Here is a 15,078-nt window from a genome sequence, read left to right as displayed (position 1 = left end):
CCAATGGAAACACTTTTCGCACTATTTTGAGAGCTTTGGTCGCAAAATCTGACATGGCACCCCTATCAGCAAGCTGCTTTCGGGTGACGAGCTGCACCAGTCTGTGCATGTCGAATAAGTCGTCACCGGCCTTGGAGATGAAGGAGAAGGCCTGGAGAAGGCCTAGGGCTTGGGTGACTTCCAGATCAGTGTCGATTTGAAAATCATTTTCGGAATCTTCCCCCAGCTCTGAGTCATCGTCAGAATACAACGCGTTCTCTAGCGTTTCATGGCAATAATCCCAGATAAATTGCTTCGGTATGGCTTGACGGTCAAAGAAGCTCATCAAATACAATACATCGCTTGCCATAGGTTTCTGTTTCTCAATGTGCTTGAAAGAGATGGCCCAAGTGGCTGTCAATGCATGGGGTGTCTCGGTGTCTCGTCCGACTGCCTCAAATGGCTCGCTCAGGTGGTCGAACATACTGGAATCGCTCTTGTCCAGGAGCCCAACGTACTCCTTGATAGATATGGAATTCTCAAGAATGAAAGATGTCGCCTGTGCAAGAGCTAGAGGCAGATTTTCAAGGCGTGATGATAGGAGCGATGCTTCAGCAGGCGTCACACTCTCGTCTTCAAGCAGGGTGCGCAATAGCTGAGTTGTTTCGCTCTCGGTCATCTTTTCAACCTCAATTGGCGGCTTTCCCAGACCAAGCTTCAAACCTGCTTGTTTGTTTCTTGTGGTAATCAGGACCGATCCATGGGAACATTCGGGTATAGAATGCCCGATACTGGTCGCTCGACAGTCGGCTTCGACGATGGGTTTTACGGGAAAGAAGACCTCTGTGTCGTCTGCGTTGTCAATCACGAGCAGCCATCTACCCCGTTGTTTGTTCTCCAGCCATTTCTTGACGAGTAAGAGAATGTCTACCTCTTCTTTGCTGTGTCCAGGAACTTCACACTCTCGAGCAATATCGCTGAACGCCTTCTGAAACCGTTCGACATTGCTCGCATGGATCCAGAAAACAGAGGCATCTTGGAATCTCTCCTTGAACCAGTAACAATAGGCCAAAGCGATTTGTGTTTTTCTAAGAGCATTTAGCACATAGACAGGAAGATGACCGGCGAGAGTGTTCTATACCCAACTCCACCCAGGCCATGCAGAGCCACTCTGGAGCGCGGCCTGCTGCCAGGACGATGATATGTATCGCTGTGACCAAAAAGATCTTTCACCCGTTCGAGGATTTCTGAGCGACCGACAAAATCCGGATTCTCATTGTAGGGGACAATGACTATCAATCGATCAGTCGAACGTTTTGTAGAGTTACTCAGCTACTCACATGCTGGAGATGGTGTCTCTGTGGTGTGAGAGACAGCTGTCGTCGCTATTGGCGCTGTTGGCGCTGTTGGTGCTGTCGGTGCTGTCGGCAATGTTGGTATTGTCGGTACTATCGATGCTGTTGGTGCTGTAGCGAAGTTGTACATATTCAGAACCGCCTTAGTCGCGGAAGCAGCTGCCATAGCTGCAAAGCCCTGCCATTTCTTGTTCTTGTGGCTGTCGGCATAGTCGCAGACTGACTTGACGATTATGCAAGGAATCTCATCCCAGACGCCGGCGCCTTCCATCTCAAACGCAATGATACCATGTTGCTGCGCCATCATATCTCTATGTTCCCCAGACTTCATCACAGTGTCACCTGAGCCTACAGTACCGAGGAACACTTCTGGCGGTGACTTTGATGTGTCTGATGTAGCCTGTCGGTCACTCTTCTCTTCAACCCGGCTGCTGAGACGCCTTCTGAGCACGTAGTACGCTGGATCGCACTGTAAGTCCGCGCAGGACGCATTGATTGCTTCATCGCAAATAGTTTCTTTGCCACAACTGCAGTCTCGCTTGTGCTGATGTCTGTGAAGGTAGTTTGCTCGAAAAAGAACATCTGTGTGGGAACCAGGACGGAGATACTTCGACCAGTGACCGTTTGCGACAGCCTTTCGCTGGATCTGTTCCATCATGTTGGGGATTTGATCGCGTAGCTCGCTGAGCCCAAAATCCGTCTTCAGATGAGCAAGAAATGATCGGATTTCCTTCACGGGCATCCCCAACGTGTCGCTCACAGTAGTTTTGTGGGCGAATTTAGAGGGATACTGCCGGCCGTAGTCGTACTGAACAACATTTTCGCTGATGATCACGTCTCCTAGGCGAATCTCGACATCGCGGCTCGGATTGGGGACTCCGCCGCAAACGCCGCAAAGAAAGGCTAGGATGATCGACGGAAAACTATGCCGAAGGCTGGTCGTTGCACTTGCTGCGCTCGACTTGCCCATCTTATGCAGTAGAACGAGCACGGTATTCTGACTGCCCATTCGGCCCAGCGTGTAGGCGTTGTAGTCGCCAGATGCCTTGCCGAACTGATTTCCTGGCCAAGTTTCGTCGAAAGCCAGCGCGACGGCATCAAATTCGATGGGAAGGGCACATATCAGCGCCACGGTGAAGTCTGTACGGCGACTTGGCCGTGGGCTCGTCATTTCGATCGTCGTCAGTTGTTTTGAGATAGCATGATCGTGCGCTTCCGCTGCGAAAGGGAAGAGAGAGAAATTCTCGAGAGATACCGGTGAGGGGGAAACAAGGCAGACTCCGGGCGCCTATTGCAGTCCTCTAGCTGAGTGTACATTGAGCTGCATCTTGGACCTCTGTAATTGGACAACGGAACAAAACCTCTGCTTGCGCCACTCAAATGCACCATCTGCTGGCCTCGCACTTACCATTGCAGTCCAAGTCGACCGCATGAATGTGGGGAAGGATCTCACGCGATTCCATTGCTAGAGTATTTATTTTGCATATGGAGGTGTCACTTTGAATTAAGTGAGGTTTTAGAGATCTCTAGAAGGAAGAGTCCGTTGCCACGCCCGGCACATCAAGGTACGAAGCTCTGGGCGTGGTTGCAAAAGTGGGGCGTGAACATATTACCCCAGAGACGGGCGACTTTTTCGAGCCTGGAAAGGCAATGGGGCGCATCGTTGATCCATCCGCCCAGCGTCACAAACACTGCCTGCGAATACTACCAACCACAGCCCTTACACACTCATATACCCCACAACACAGCATGGCTTACAGGAAACGTCACGCAGAAGAGGCTCTCGACGAGATCGCAGGCATTGCCTCGCCTGCCTCGAAACGCTCGAGAACAGTCGACTCCCTAGTATCCAACGAATCAATCGAGCAAAACGGGCACGTCGCAGAGAGGGAGGAGGTAGCAACGCCGACAAACGGCAATGCAGAGCCGGAAAGGAGGCAAGATGATGGCGACGATGAAAGCGATCTGGACGACGAGGCACCCATACAAGCCCCCATCCGCCAATCCGCCCCGACAGACGGCTACGACGACCTCTACCTCGATACGATAGACCGCAACGTCCTCGACTTCGACTTCGAAAAGCTCTGCTCCGTCAGCTTATCCAACATCAACGTCTACGCCTGCCTCGTATGCGGCCGCTACTACCAGGGTCGCGGGCCCAAGTCGCACGCCTACTTCCACGCCCTCGACGAGAACCACCACGTCTTCATCAACATGCAGACGCAAAAGGTCTACGTCCTACCCGAGGGCTACGAAGTCAAGTCCAAGTCGCTCGACGACATCAAGTTCGTCTCGGACCCGCGATATATCAAGCAGGAAGTCGCTGCGCTCGACCGCACGCCGCTGCGCGCGTCTTTCACGCTGGCTGGCAAGGAATACGCCCCTGGGTTCGTGGGCATGAACAACCTGAAGGAGAACGACTACCTCAACGTTATCGTGCAAGCACTGTCACACGTCGCGCCACTGCGCAACTTTTGTTTGCTGGAAGACCTGTCATCACGCTCTGAGCTGGCGAAGCGCTTTGGAATCCTCGTCCGCAAGATCTGGAACCCGCGCGCGTTCAAGGCCCATGTCTCCCCTCACGAGCTGCTTCAAGAGATCTCCCTCCTCTCGAGCAAGCGCTTTACTTTGACAGCACAATCAGATCCCGTTGAGTTCCTCTCATGGTTTCTCAACAACCTGCACCTCGGACTCGGTGGCTCCAAGACCAAGCCAGGCAGCTCCGTTGTGCAGCGCATCTTCCAGGGCAAGCTCAAGGTCGAGTCGCAAGCCATCACCGCGCGCGCCGACGCCGGTGACCGCCTACGCTTCGAGGACGCCGCCGTGTCAGTAACATCAACACGATTCATGTTCCTGACGCTCGACCTGCCCGCCGCGCCCCTCTTCCAGGACGAATTAGAAAAGAACATCATCCCCCAGGTCCCTCTGACCACCATCCTCTCAAAATACGACGGCATCCAGGCCCAGGAGCACCTGGCCCAACGCAAGCGGTACCGCCTCCTGCACCCCTTACCACCCTACCTCGTCTTCCACGTCAAGCGCTTCAGCCAGAACAAGTTCGTCTCGGAGCGCAACCCGACCATCGTCACGTTCGACCCCAACGGCCTGGACGTCAGCCCGTACGTCGAGCCGAACCCGGGCGAGTGGCCGCCCGGCGAGCCCATCATCTACGACCTCGTCGCCAACGTCGTGCACGAGGCCGTCCGCGCGAAGGAGGACGTGGCGGACAGCGGGGAGGAGCGCAAGACCTGGAAGGTGCAGCTACGGGACAAGGGCCGCGACGAGTGGGTTTCTTGCCAGGATCTGTTTGTGGAGAAGGTGCAGAGTGAGCTGTTGTACCTCGGCGAGACGTATCTGCAGGTTTGGGAGAGGAGGCGGACGCCAAAGGGCAAGGGCAGGGCGTAGAATTCCATACTAGATTGTGTATGAAGTTAAAATGAAGAAACAACGCGGAAGAGAGAGTACGCGTCTTTAGAATCTGTACTTTTTCCGCAGCGCAAGGAGCTTGGTGTGTATCGTTAGTAGGGATGTTGCTGTGACACTTGAACATTCACAGCACAACGGCGAGTGCCAAAAATCGTTTGACGCTCATTTCGTAGTCATTGAGACTATCCGGTCCAGGCCCTTCCGAACCGCGCAGCCAGCTCATGCCGGTGCTTGCGCCCGAGGCAGCAGTAGTGTACACCTCCCAAAGATGATAAGATGGGTTTAGCCAATCCCCCAAATAACCGCTTGTGTGCAATCCATAAAACAACGTGACCGCTAAACGTTGACCGCTGCCCATTTTTTGCGCCCCTTGAATCGTATCGTTTCCCCCGTCTCCGAGGTTCGACAATAAACTCGAGAAGCACTTTCGTTCCCCCCTAGCCTGCTATGTTGGATGAAAAAAGAACAGCAGTCATCATGCCCTCTTTCGACCTGTCCTCGCTTTCTCTTCGTCTCCTCGTCCCTTCTTCTCCACTCGGTATCCCTATCCCAACAAGGTGTTGTTTTCGTCGGACTTTCGACCCGAATGCTATGAAGACCCGGAAAACGGAATCTGATAGTGTACAAATAAACATCAAAGATGGCTTGGAAAAAAATGCAAGAAAGGATTTGAACTCGTGCCGGCGTTTCCCCCAGCATGATGCCCGTTGGAGAGGGTTGAGAGGGCATGTGTCGGGGTTCTTGGGAGGTGTGTGTTGGTGGCTCAGGAAGTGGGCTGCTTCTGCTCTTCGTTGGACTGCTTCATGGCGTTGGATCGCTTGTCGTGCTGCTTCTCGCGGCGCGACTCCTCGATGGCTGCCCTGTGCTGGATGCTCTCGTCGTGGGACTTGAACTCGAAAATCGTGTTGGGAGGGCACTTAAGGTAGCTCTTCCACGTCTCACTGTTTTTATGTTAGTGACCATCATTCAGCGGGGCCGACGCAGGTCCACTTACCGAATTCTCAGCACACGTCCACCGGTCGAGCGCGTCCAGATGCTGATGATGTCCTCGCCGTTGCGGACACTAACCACACCTCCACAAATCTCGTCACTGCAGTCGGTGAAAGCCTCACCAAGCAGCGCAAACACGGTGTCCTCCCAGTACCGGTCAACGATGCCCTTCTTCAAGCGCAGCACCCACTTGCCACCGCTCCTGTTCTCGTCATCCTCCCAGATGGGACGGACACCCCTCTTGAAAAAGTGGTATTCCCAGCCCACCGACAGCTCCGAAGGTCGCTTGAGGTGCGGATAGCCAACCCAGAACTCCTCCACGCTGTTACAGTGGATCATGGGAGTCAGTGACTTGGCGTACTCCTGGTACGGCTGGCCCTTTGGCTGGGGCGGCCGACACCACGTCACCCACTCGTACTTGAGCTGATGGACGCGAAGGGTCTCAGATGATGTCCGAGTCGAGGCTGGTTGCGAGCCCACCGCCTTCTTCCCCGCCGCATTCTCGGCGATGGAGGCCATGGACGGCTTACCCAAGGGATCATGCGACGACGCGCCGACAACCTTGGCGCCAATCTTGCCCATAGCCATGTCGAAAGGGTTGCCGGGGGATTTCGGCGTCTTCGCAGACCCGAAGGAAGCGAAAGCGCCGGAGCCCAGGCCGAAGGCGTTGGAGGCAGTCGGAGAAGCCATGCCGCCGGGGGTCGTTACGCTGTTGAAGGGATTTGATTTGCCGCCGTGTGAGGACGAGTCGCCGCCGAATCGTTTGGCGAAGGAGCCGTTACGGTTGGCGTCACCGCCCGGTGCGGGACTGCCATTGCCCGATGTCGAGAGGGAAAGCTTGCCTGAGCTGCACGCGGGTCGCAATGTCAGCGATCTGGAATATGCACAGCGCAGCGACCGGGGTGGCATCAAAATAGAAAGTGCATATCGAGGTCGACCGTGAAGGGGGAAAAAAGAGGCAACTGCACTAGTACCGTGTACTTACTTTGTGCGGCGGGTCCATAGGTTGTTATCCATGGGGACTGCTTTCGAAGACTTTTCTAGATGAAAAATACTTCTATCGGAAATTCGATCCCTCAAAAACTTCAAGGGCGGCGGCACCTCGGTTTACAATTCTGGTCGCAGTTGTGGCGGCTGGGACAGACGGATGAAAATAGGATGCGATGGTGGTCGGGATGGCGGCGGCGGCGGGCGGGCGAGCGGGCGGGCGGTTGAGAGGAGGGCCTGCAGGGGCAGTTTCGCGGCGGGAGGACAGCACTGGAGACTCGAAGGTGGGAGAGAAACGAGCGAGCTTCGATTGGGAAGAGGCCGGGTCAGTGTAGGTAGGGTACGGATAGGTAGGTAGTATTCGAGGCAGAGGCGGAGCAAAGATGGATGACGGGGTGTGTTTGTTGGTATCTCGTGCAGGTGTAGTATTCTGGGGGTATTACAGACGGTGGAGGAAAATGCGAGATCGGTAAGGTGTGTGTTTTGGAGCGATGTTTGTGAGACGAAGAGGAGGGCGAATTATCAACTGATGGAGAACAATGAACAGCTTGAAGAGAAAAAAAAATCATAATGGGGCATCAGTGTCCATCCTTTCTTGACCTTAGTCGTCACCTTGCTATCGATGGCGGATAGAGCGATAGCGCCTCGCTTGGCTCACCCCTGATGACTCCACCACTGACGAGTCAGCCAATCAGGAGTCGCGACGGAGGAGGCGGGCAAGCTGGAACGGCGCACCACAGCGAGGTCACAGCGAGTCCCGTCCCCTGGGGCCCGGGGCTGGAGACGCCCATGCCGCCCGCCAACCATTGCGTTGGGCGCGACAGCACAGCTTTTTGACCTGGAAGCCCGACGGGTCTTGGTCTTCTCAGGGTGCCTTAAGGTAGGTGCTGTCTGCCGTCTATTTTTCGCCATCTGCATTTATCGGATTGGCGTCCGGCGCTGTCCTCCTATGCGCATACTTTTTACCTAACACGAGCTTGGAGCTTCCCCGTCCTGCTGTTGGCATTATGTAGTGGGTGCTGCTGCCGCAGTCAATCCACACCGTCCATTACGTGCAGTTACTCACTTATCTGTCTCTTTCCCATGGAAAAGGTACTCCGTCGGTACATGGGAGGTATCCATCAGACCATTCGGCTCGTCGTTATGCGGCCAAAGTGTCAGATGCGTCTGCAACAGCACTTGAGATGGCCCCAAGTCGTTGTCCTGTCTGTCAGAGGCCAGGTCCAACGGTCGGATGGGGACTCGAGATGCATGGCCTGAAACACATGCCACCACCACGAAAAGCTACCTAGCAGGTTTGAATGCCTTCCCAGAGTCATGACATACTGCATACAGCCCATGCCTGAAGAGAGCGCGAGCATCGGCGCTGGAGGCTGACAGATCAGGGACACTAACTTCAAGCTTTCTCGAGGTTGGGCGCAGCGGCAGGTGCTTTGCGGATATTTTCAGTGTCTAAGCACACGCCAGCCAGCCAGCCCTAGAATAGAAGTCATTGCGACAGGCGTGCGTCCGTTGCGTTCCTTACCTTAAACCGAGCCACGGTGACCTCGGCTGCCCGGTTCATCCCACCTCGACGTGGCTTCCGCTTTCTCGAATGCCATATTCAATGCAATAAGATCACCGTCTGCCTGATGGATAACGGCGAACATGGTGCAACGCGAAACACCAGTGATGAAAGCCACCAGATAGAGAGGAGGGCAGGTACTTGACCACTTCGCGCCCACGTGGTGTGCCTGGGAAAAACGTCGTCTGGTTGGCCTACCCCGCCATTTACTGGATCCACACCCCTGGGCAGCAACAGTGCACAGTGCATCCACGTCCTGGTCCCTCCAATCCCCGGCGCGTCATCCAAAGAAAAGAAAGCCCAGGTCCACGACACGCCAAACCGCGCTTACCTCACCACCGCAATTCGCGACACCTCTGATCGGCATCCCAACGGTCCAACGTCGACCTCACCGAGCCCACCGCCCCTCTCCGCCGCTGTCTCTCGGTCATGCTCCCGAATTAGCCATCCCGATTGTCTTTTCGGGTCCCCTGGCTTGAACCGCGTTGCCTCGCGACCATGGAAAAGTTCCTTCGGGAATGGAGGCAGGATGCCCTAAACAAAGCCCAATACGACTCCGCCATCTTTATCGGCGACAAGTTGCTGGCCCTGACCAGTACGTTAGCCCTTAGCTCTTGATTCAATGTCTTCCATGCGAGCTTTTCTGACTCTTTTCTGCCACCAGATGACGAGAAGGATGCCTTTTGGTTGGCCCAAGTACACTTCGCAACTGGCAATTACACCCGTGCGCAGACCTTTCTCGCCAAACAAGACCTTGTTTCCCGCAACGTCTCCTGTCGATACCTGGCTGCACACTGCCTAGTCAAGCAATCGAGGTTTGAGGAGGCATTGTCAGTACTCGGCGACCGAAACCCAACCCATCTCATCTCAAATGCGAGTAACAAGCGGAAGGCACAGAACACGGCCCCCTTGGGCAGGGCCATAGGGGCTCATGCGAAGGGCAGCTCCAGAGACAGACAGCTTCGCGAAGAGGCAGAGGAAGAAGCCACCAACCGGAAATATGAAGCCGCCATGTGCTACCTCCGAGGCATTTGTTACGCCAAGCAAAACGCCTTCGACCGGGCAAAGGAGTGCTACAAGGATGCGGTCAAAATAGACGTTCAGTGCTTTGAGGCCTTCCAGCAGCTCATGAACAACTCTCTACTGTCTCCTGACGAGGAGTGGCAGTTCCTCGAGTCACTCGACTTCGATTCCATCAGCGTCTCTGGCGATGTATCTTCGTCACAGGAAGCCGCAGAGTTCACCAAGATGCTCTACACAACACGGCTGTCCAAATACAGAGAGCCTTCGGCGTTCACCGCGGCATGCGACACGCTGTCGACACACTACCACCTGGCTGATAACCCCGATCTACTGCTCGCCAAAGCCGACCTGCTCTTCACACAATGTCGTTACCGCGACGCTCTCGCCATCACCGACTCCATCCTGCAGGATGATAAGTACAACTTCAGCATCCACCCACTACACTTGGCTTGCTTATATCAACTCAAGATGAAGAATGCATTGTTTCTGATTTCCCACGACCTCGCAGATACCCACCCAGAAGAGCCTTGTTCCTGGCTGGCTGTGGGCATATACTATTTTTCTATTGACAAAATTGCCGAAGCCAGGCGATACTTCAGCAAGGCTAGCATGATGGACGCACATTTTGGACCGGCATGGATTGGCTTTGCTCACACCTTTGCGGCTGAGGGAGAGCATGATCAGGCCATCTCGGCATATTCAACAGCTGCGAGGTTGTTCATGGGTACTCATCTTCCACAAGTCTTCCTCGGCATGCAGAACCACGCTCTCAACAACATGACACTAGCAGAAGAGTTCCTTAAGACGGCATATGGATTATGCAAGACGGATCCACTCTTGCTCAACGAGATGGGCATCGTCAAATACCACCAGGATAAGCCGCAGGAGGCTGTCCAATTCTTCAGAGCAGCCCTCAAGATCGCAGCAGAAATTGATTCGGACCCTCAAGCATGGCTGTCGCCGAGAACAAACTTAGCACATGCATATCGCCGTTTGCGCCTTTGGAAAGAGGCCCACGTAGAATTCGACGAGGTTCTACGCCAGGGAGGCAAGGACCCAGCCATTTTTTGTGCGAAGGGCCTCATCTACCTCGAAGAAGGCCGTCCTGAAAAGGCGGTCATTCCATTACACGAGGCGCTCGCCATCAACCCGCAAGACGGCATCGCTACGGAGCTCCTTAGCAAGGCTCTAGAAGAAACGTCAATCATCGACGTGGCAGATGGCGACGACCTAGAAGCTTTCGAAAACGAACTGGATATAGCAAAGGCTGCAGGTCGAGATCGCCTAGCACAGCGAGCAGGCAGAAGACGCGACGCGAAAGGGAAAGCAAAGGTCAGCAGAGCGAGGGCGATGCTGATGGACGACGACGACGAAAAGGGCGAGAGCATGATGGAGATGACTGATGACGACTAAGCATCCCCAAGCCACCATAATGTTATTTGGATGGCGCGAAACCACACGGCGTCTGCTACAGGATTAGAGCATACATGGTGTATCATCAAATGAGCCCAAAGTGTGCAGTACAGATAACGCTTAATGACAAACTTAACAACTCAAGGATCGCGATGCAAGTGAAGGGCGGGAGCTAGGTGATGCGGCTGTTGGCCCACGCGAATGCTAGTGCATTCTCCGTCGCTTAACTGATCAATACAACTGCTCTGACTTGTCCGTCGAACGCCCGCTGTTCGCATTCGGAGTCGCTAGCGCGGATTTTCTGGGGTTAGGACGCGGACAAACAAGCCGGGCTGACATGTTCGGGGGAATTGGTGTCTCGACCGCCGACTGCACCCAGCGAGCTGAACGGCACCAACTGATTACGGAGAAGTCGGTCGGTGGCACGATAGGGATAACATATAAAGAGGCGGCCCGCCAAGCCATTCGGAGATTCAATGCTGGGTCTTGAACATTACAGTCTCTAATCGACAGCGTAGCAAGCTCTTAACAATTGTACTAAAGTCCCATTTTCTAAAGCTTGCTTCCCTTTCCTCCCACATCCTAATCCAGAACGTTCACGAAGGAATCATGTCCCGCTACTTCCCGCACACGGCTTACGCAGAAGACCAGCCCCTCTCCCACACGATCCTGGGAGTCCACGTCCTCAGCCGGGGCTACACCACCGGCGCGATAGTGGGTCTCGGCGCCGTGTCCGCCGGCAGTCTGTACTCCCGCCTCCGCGGCGCCGCCAAGCCCGTCGCTACCACAGCATCACCACCACCAGCAGCAGCAGCAGCCTCTACCAGACTGCAGAAAGGTCTGCCACGTCTCCTCCGCAAGACGGGCACAGCCTCCGCCGTTGGGCTGGGGCTCATGGGCCTGGCCCTCGCAGGGAGGATGCAAGGGCGCGAAGACATTGAGTGGCGTGACCGCGCGTGGAGATTGCTCGAGAACCCGGGGCAGTTGGAAACGGACGACTGGACGTACGGAGGTGCCGCGGCGGGGGTTGTCGCGCTTGGGGCGTGGCGGCTGGCGGGAGCCAAGGGAGTCGGCGGGCTGAGGGCGGCTGCTGGGGCGGCCGGGCTGGGAAGCGTCGCGGGGACGGTTGGATACATGATCTGGAGGTATGGAATGCACGCTGGGAAGTTTCCGGAGTATGTTCCGGTTGAAAAGGTTGAGTTCGGGAGGGTATGAGGTAGTGTCGTGATTTCGAAAACGGGGAGATCAAAGGAAGTTTATAGAGAGGTCTACGCCTGTAGTAGGTCTTTCTGGTCTAGAAAAATAATACCCATCTTTCCTTCTGTTAATCACAGCATCTTACAACTTCTCCTTTCCGGCGAGCACCTCCTCTACCTTTGCGAACTGATAGTAAAAGTCTAGGCTCTGGGGGTTCAAGAGGGTGCCGCTGGGCTTGACGTGTGAGCCGGAAACGATCTGCTTCACGGGCAGTTCGACCTTTTTCAGGTTCACTGTTGTCTGCGGGGTTTGTCAGTCCTTATGCCAGGTGCACTCGGAATTGCATCTCGAACTTACCGGAATCTCAGGCGTCTCAAAGACGTATTTCGGCACATGCCTCTTGGTCAGCTCCCTCCTGATCGCATCCTTAACCTCGCCCACGAGCTTCTTATCAAACATCTCTCCCGGGCGCATCATCAAAAACAGCATAACACTCTCGTCATCGTCGCTAGGCCTCCTCTGTCCAACACATAGACTGTCCACCACCTTGTTCGAGAAGTTGCGCTCAATGACGGCGTAAATCTCGGCGCTCCCGAAGCGAATGCCGCTGGGGTTCAGCACGCCATCTGCGCGGCCGAGGAACGCAATGTTGCCCGTCTTCGGATGCACCTGGCAGAAGTCTCCGTGGGCCCAGACGTGATCGAAGCGGGCGAAGTAGGCGGAGTGGTATTTCGTCCCCGGTGATGCGGAAGAGAAGCTAGAGGCTGACGAGGATGGGGAGGTCGAGTCGCCCCAGAGGAAGCAGGGGATGTTGGGGAACGCGGCTGTGGCGACGAGTTCGCCCGGCTCCCCATGTGGGACGGGTTTGCCGGGGCCGTTGGGGAGCTGGGCGTCGAAGATTTCGATGGGGACGCCGAGCGAGGGGCCCTGAGTGCCGCCGACGTAGACAGGCGTCAAGGGGTTCTCCATGCCAAAGCAGCCGGCCTATTTTCTGTTAACATGGGGAAATGTGTATGTTCCAAGCATAGCTTACAATGTCAGTGCCACCAGAGATGTTGGCCAGGTGGACATGCTTCGGAAAGCCGGCGTCGTAGAACCATTCAAATAACTGGTTGGAGAGGACCATGCCTGTACTCGTCACGATGCGCAGCGCGCTTAGGTCAGTGACCTCCCGTGGGCTTATCTTGTTCTTTGCAACTTCAAACATCCACCTAGGGCTGATGCCAAGCTTCGTGACACGCTGCTCCCCGAGAATGCGGATGAATGATGTGAGATCCGGCACGAATGGCGAGCCGTCGTACATGACGACACGGGCACCATTGAGAAGAGCCGCGACGTTGGCCAGGTACATGATCCAGCCGGTCGTGGTGTACTGCAGACATACCGATTCCGAGGACATAGACTCGTGTAAGCGACCTTCCTTGACAATGTTGAGGATGACGCCGCCGACGGTGTGTACGATCGCCTTTGGGATACCTGTGGTACCCGAGGAGTAGTAAATGAGAAAGGGGGCGTGGAAGGGGATCCGGACGAATTCCGGGGGCTGAGAAGAGCTTGCGGACTTGAAGAAGTCGTCCCATAGCTCCGTCTTGGGAATAGATGAGACGTCGTAAGGTTTGGCGAAACGGGGGATGGAAACGAGGCCGGCGAATGACGGGCATGATTTCATCCCGGAGACCGTTTCCGCCATCTTTCCCCGGAGATCAACGGTTTTGCCGTTGTATACCGTGGCATCGTCAAAGAAGATGAACTACACGAAAGTCAGCATAGAAACAGGCAGAGTGAGACGCCATCCTAACCTTGGGGTCAACCTGCGTGGTCCGCTGCAGGATGCCTTTGACACCCATATCCGTCGATGAACTGCTAAAGATGGCACCTAGCCAAGTAGCAGCCGTAAAGACCAGTAGCGTCTCGATAGAGTTAGCTCCGACGAGAACAATTCGGTCGCCCTCCTTGACCCCCCGCGCCTTCATGGCAGCCGCCAGACGACCTGCATCCCTGCGGAAGTCGCCCCAGCTGAGATTTCGGACATCGCCTGTGTTACCCTCCCGGACCTCGGTCACGGCGTGCTTCTCATCCTCCTTGCCTACAACGCCGTGGTGGTCGGGCGCGTCTGTAGGGCCGCGGGAGTAGAGAATGTTCTCGGCCCAATTGAGACGAACGCCGGGAAACCACTTGGGAATGGCGTCTATGGGGAGAGACTCATCGACGACCGAAGTTGGTCGGCCCTCGTAGATGAGGTTGGCGTAGTTGAAGAGATGGCCGTAGAATTTGGAGCGGTGCGCGACCGTCCAGTTGTGAAGGTCATCGAACGTCTGTTACCGTGTAAGTCGAATGCATCACGACATAAGGGTTCTGAGGCAAGGACCTTGAGCTTGAGCCCGAAATGGATGTTGACGGATTCCAAGAATTGGTACATCTCCGTACCCTTGGGGTCGGGGTGCTCCCAGAGCTTACGCGGTAACTCATCGGTGGCCATGACGTAGATCAGCACTTGGCTGGAGTTCCCGAATGAGAAATGTGATAGATTGAGCACCAAGCTGGAGGGTTCAGCTGCCTTTGTGCTGTGAGATGGGTGACTGAGATGAAGGGGGCAGCTCTAATGAGACTGTGCGAGGTGAGGTTGGGAGTTTGGGGTAATAGGTGCTTTTTGGGTGACGGCGCTTCCCCAACGCCCTGTTGGCTTGCCTCGGTCTACACCACCGGGAGTGCGGGGTTGGCGGACGGCCCGAGCCAACGAGCCGAGAGGGGCTTTCCGGGCCGGTCGATCACGGCCCCATTCTGTCAGCCGGGGGCGAACGACAAAAGTTGCGTTGAATTTTTTATTTGAGGAGTTGGTATAGTTTCTGTTCAAACACTGGCCATTGACTCCGTTGGCTTCATATGGAATGGCATTAGGAAGTGCCTGAGCAAGCCGACTGCACATCGATCAATATGGGATCGAGACATGTGTCGGACGCGACGCTCCAATGGACAAGTTTGAAGCGACAGTATCAATTCTGGGCTGTCATTATCGCATCTCAAAATGGGTTATTGGAGATACTGCCGGTGCATGTGCATAAACTCTCTTGGATGGCTAGACCATAAACGACCTCTCCCAGAGGGTACAAAGAAGGTGAAATCGAAATTCACCACAACTCATGT

The 15,078-nt window shown here is 55.1% G+C and overlaps 6 protein-coding genes across 6 annotated transcripts; 3 read left to right on the top strand and 3 right to left on the bottom strand.

Annotated features, from left to right (window-relative positions):
* Window positions 1-1,315: 1,315 nt before the first annotated feature.
* On the bottom strand, window positions 1,316-1,638 carry COL26b_002269 (uncharacterized protein; the record flags this gene model as incomplete). Its single annotated transcript, XM_053175195.1, is given in 2 exon segments — window positions 1,316-1,445; window positions 1,463-1,638. 2 exon segments carry the CDS (start codon window positions 1,636-1,638, stop codon window positions 1,316-1,318), a joined length of 306 nt encoding a protein of 101 aa, XP_053040815.1.
* Window positions 1,639-3,083: 1,445 nt separating this feature from the next.
* Window positions 3,084-4,739, top strand: COL26b_002268 (uncharacterized protein; the record flags this gene model as incomplete). Its single annotated transcript, XM_053175194.1, has 1 exon — window positions 3,084-4,739. One exon carries the CDS (start codon window positions 3,084-3,086, stop codon window positions 4,737-4,739), a length of 1,656 nt encoding a protein of 551 aa, XP_053040814.1.
* Window positions 4,740-5,523: 784 nt separating this feature from the next.
* Window positions 5,524-6,767, bottom strand: COL26b_002267 (uncharacterized protein; the record flags this gene model as incomplete). The annotated part of the gene is made up of 3 exons (XM_053175193.1): window positions 5,524-5,701; window positions 5,755-6,597; window positions 6,736-6,767. 3 exons carry the CDS (start codon window positions 6,765-6,767, stop codon window positions 5,524-5,526), a joined length of 1,053 nt encoding a protein of 350 aa, XP_053040813.1.
* Window positions 6,768-8,799: 2,032 nt separating this feature from the next.
* COL26b_002266 (uncharacterized protein) lies at window positions 8,800-10,737 on the top strand (the record flags this gene model as incomplete). Its single annotated transcript, XM_053175192.1, has 2 exons — window positions 8,800-8,896; window positions 8,966-10,737. The coding sequence occupies 2 exons, from the start codon at window positions 8,800-8,802 to the stop codon at window positions 10,735-10,737; spliced, it is 1,869 nt and encodes a 622-aa protein (XP_053040812.1).
* Window positions 10,738-11,346: 609 nt separating this feature from the next.
* On the top strand, window positions 11,347-11,952 carry COL26b_002265 (uncharacterized protein; the record flags this gene model as incomplete). Its single annotated transcript, XM_053175191.1, has 2 exons — window positions 11,347-11,479; window positions 11,576-11,952. 2 exons carry the CDS (start codon window positions 11,347-11,349, stop codon window positions 11,950-11,952), a joined length of 510 nt encoding a protein of 169 aa, XP_053040811.1.
* Window positions 11,953-12,075: 123 nt separating this feature from the next.
* On the bottom strand, window positions 12,076-14,413 carry COL26b_002264 (uncharacterized protein; the record flags this gene model as incomplete). The annotated part of the gene is made up of 5 exons (XM_053175190.1): window positions 12,076-12,234; window positions 12,292-12,918; window positions 12,968-13,684; window positions 13,734-14,249; window positions 14,303-14,413. The coding sequence occupies 5 exons, from the start codon at window positions 14,411-14,413 to the stop codon at window positions 12,076-12,078; spliced, it is 2,130 nt and encodes a 709-aa protein (XP_053040810.1).
* Window positions 14,414-15,078: the final 665 nt, after the last annotated feature.

This window comes from Colletotrichum chrysophilum, assembly GCF_026319265.1.
Source record: "Colletotrichum chrysophilum strain AFK26 chromosome Unknown scaffold_11, whole genome shotgun sequence".
Lineage (NCBI taxonomy): Eukaryota > Fungi > Ascomycota > Sordariomycetes > Glomerellales > Glomerellaceae > Colletotrichum > Colletotrichum chrysophilum.
The sequence above is the reverse complement of the archived record's forward strand: the minus strand, read 5'-3'. Positions and strand labels throughout refer to the sequence as shown.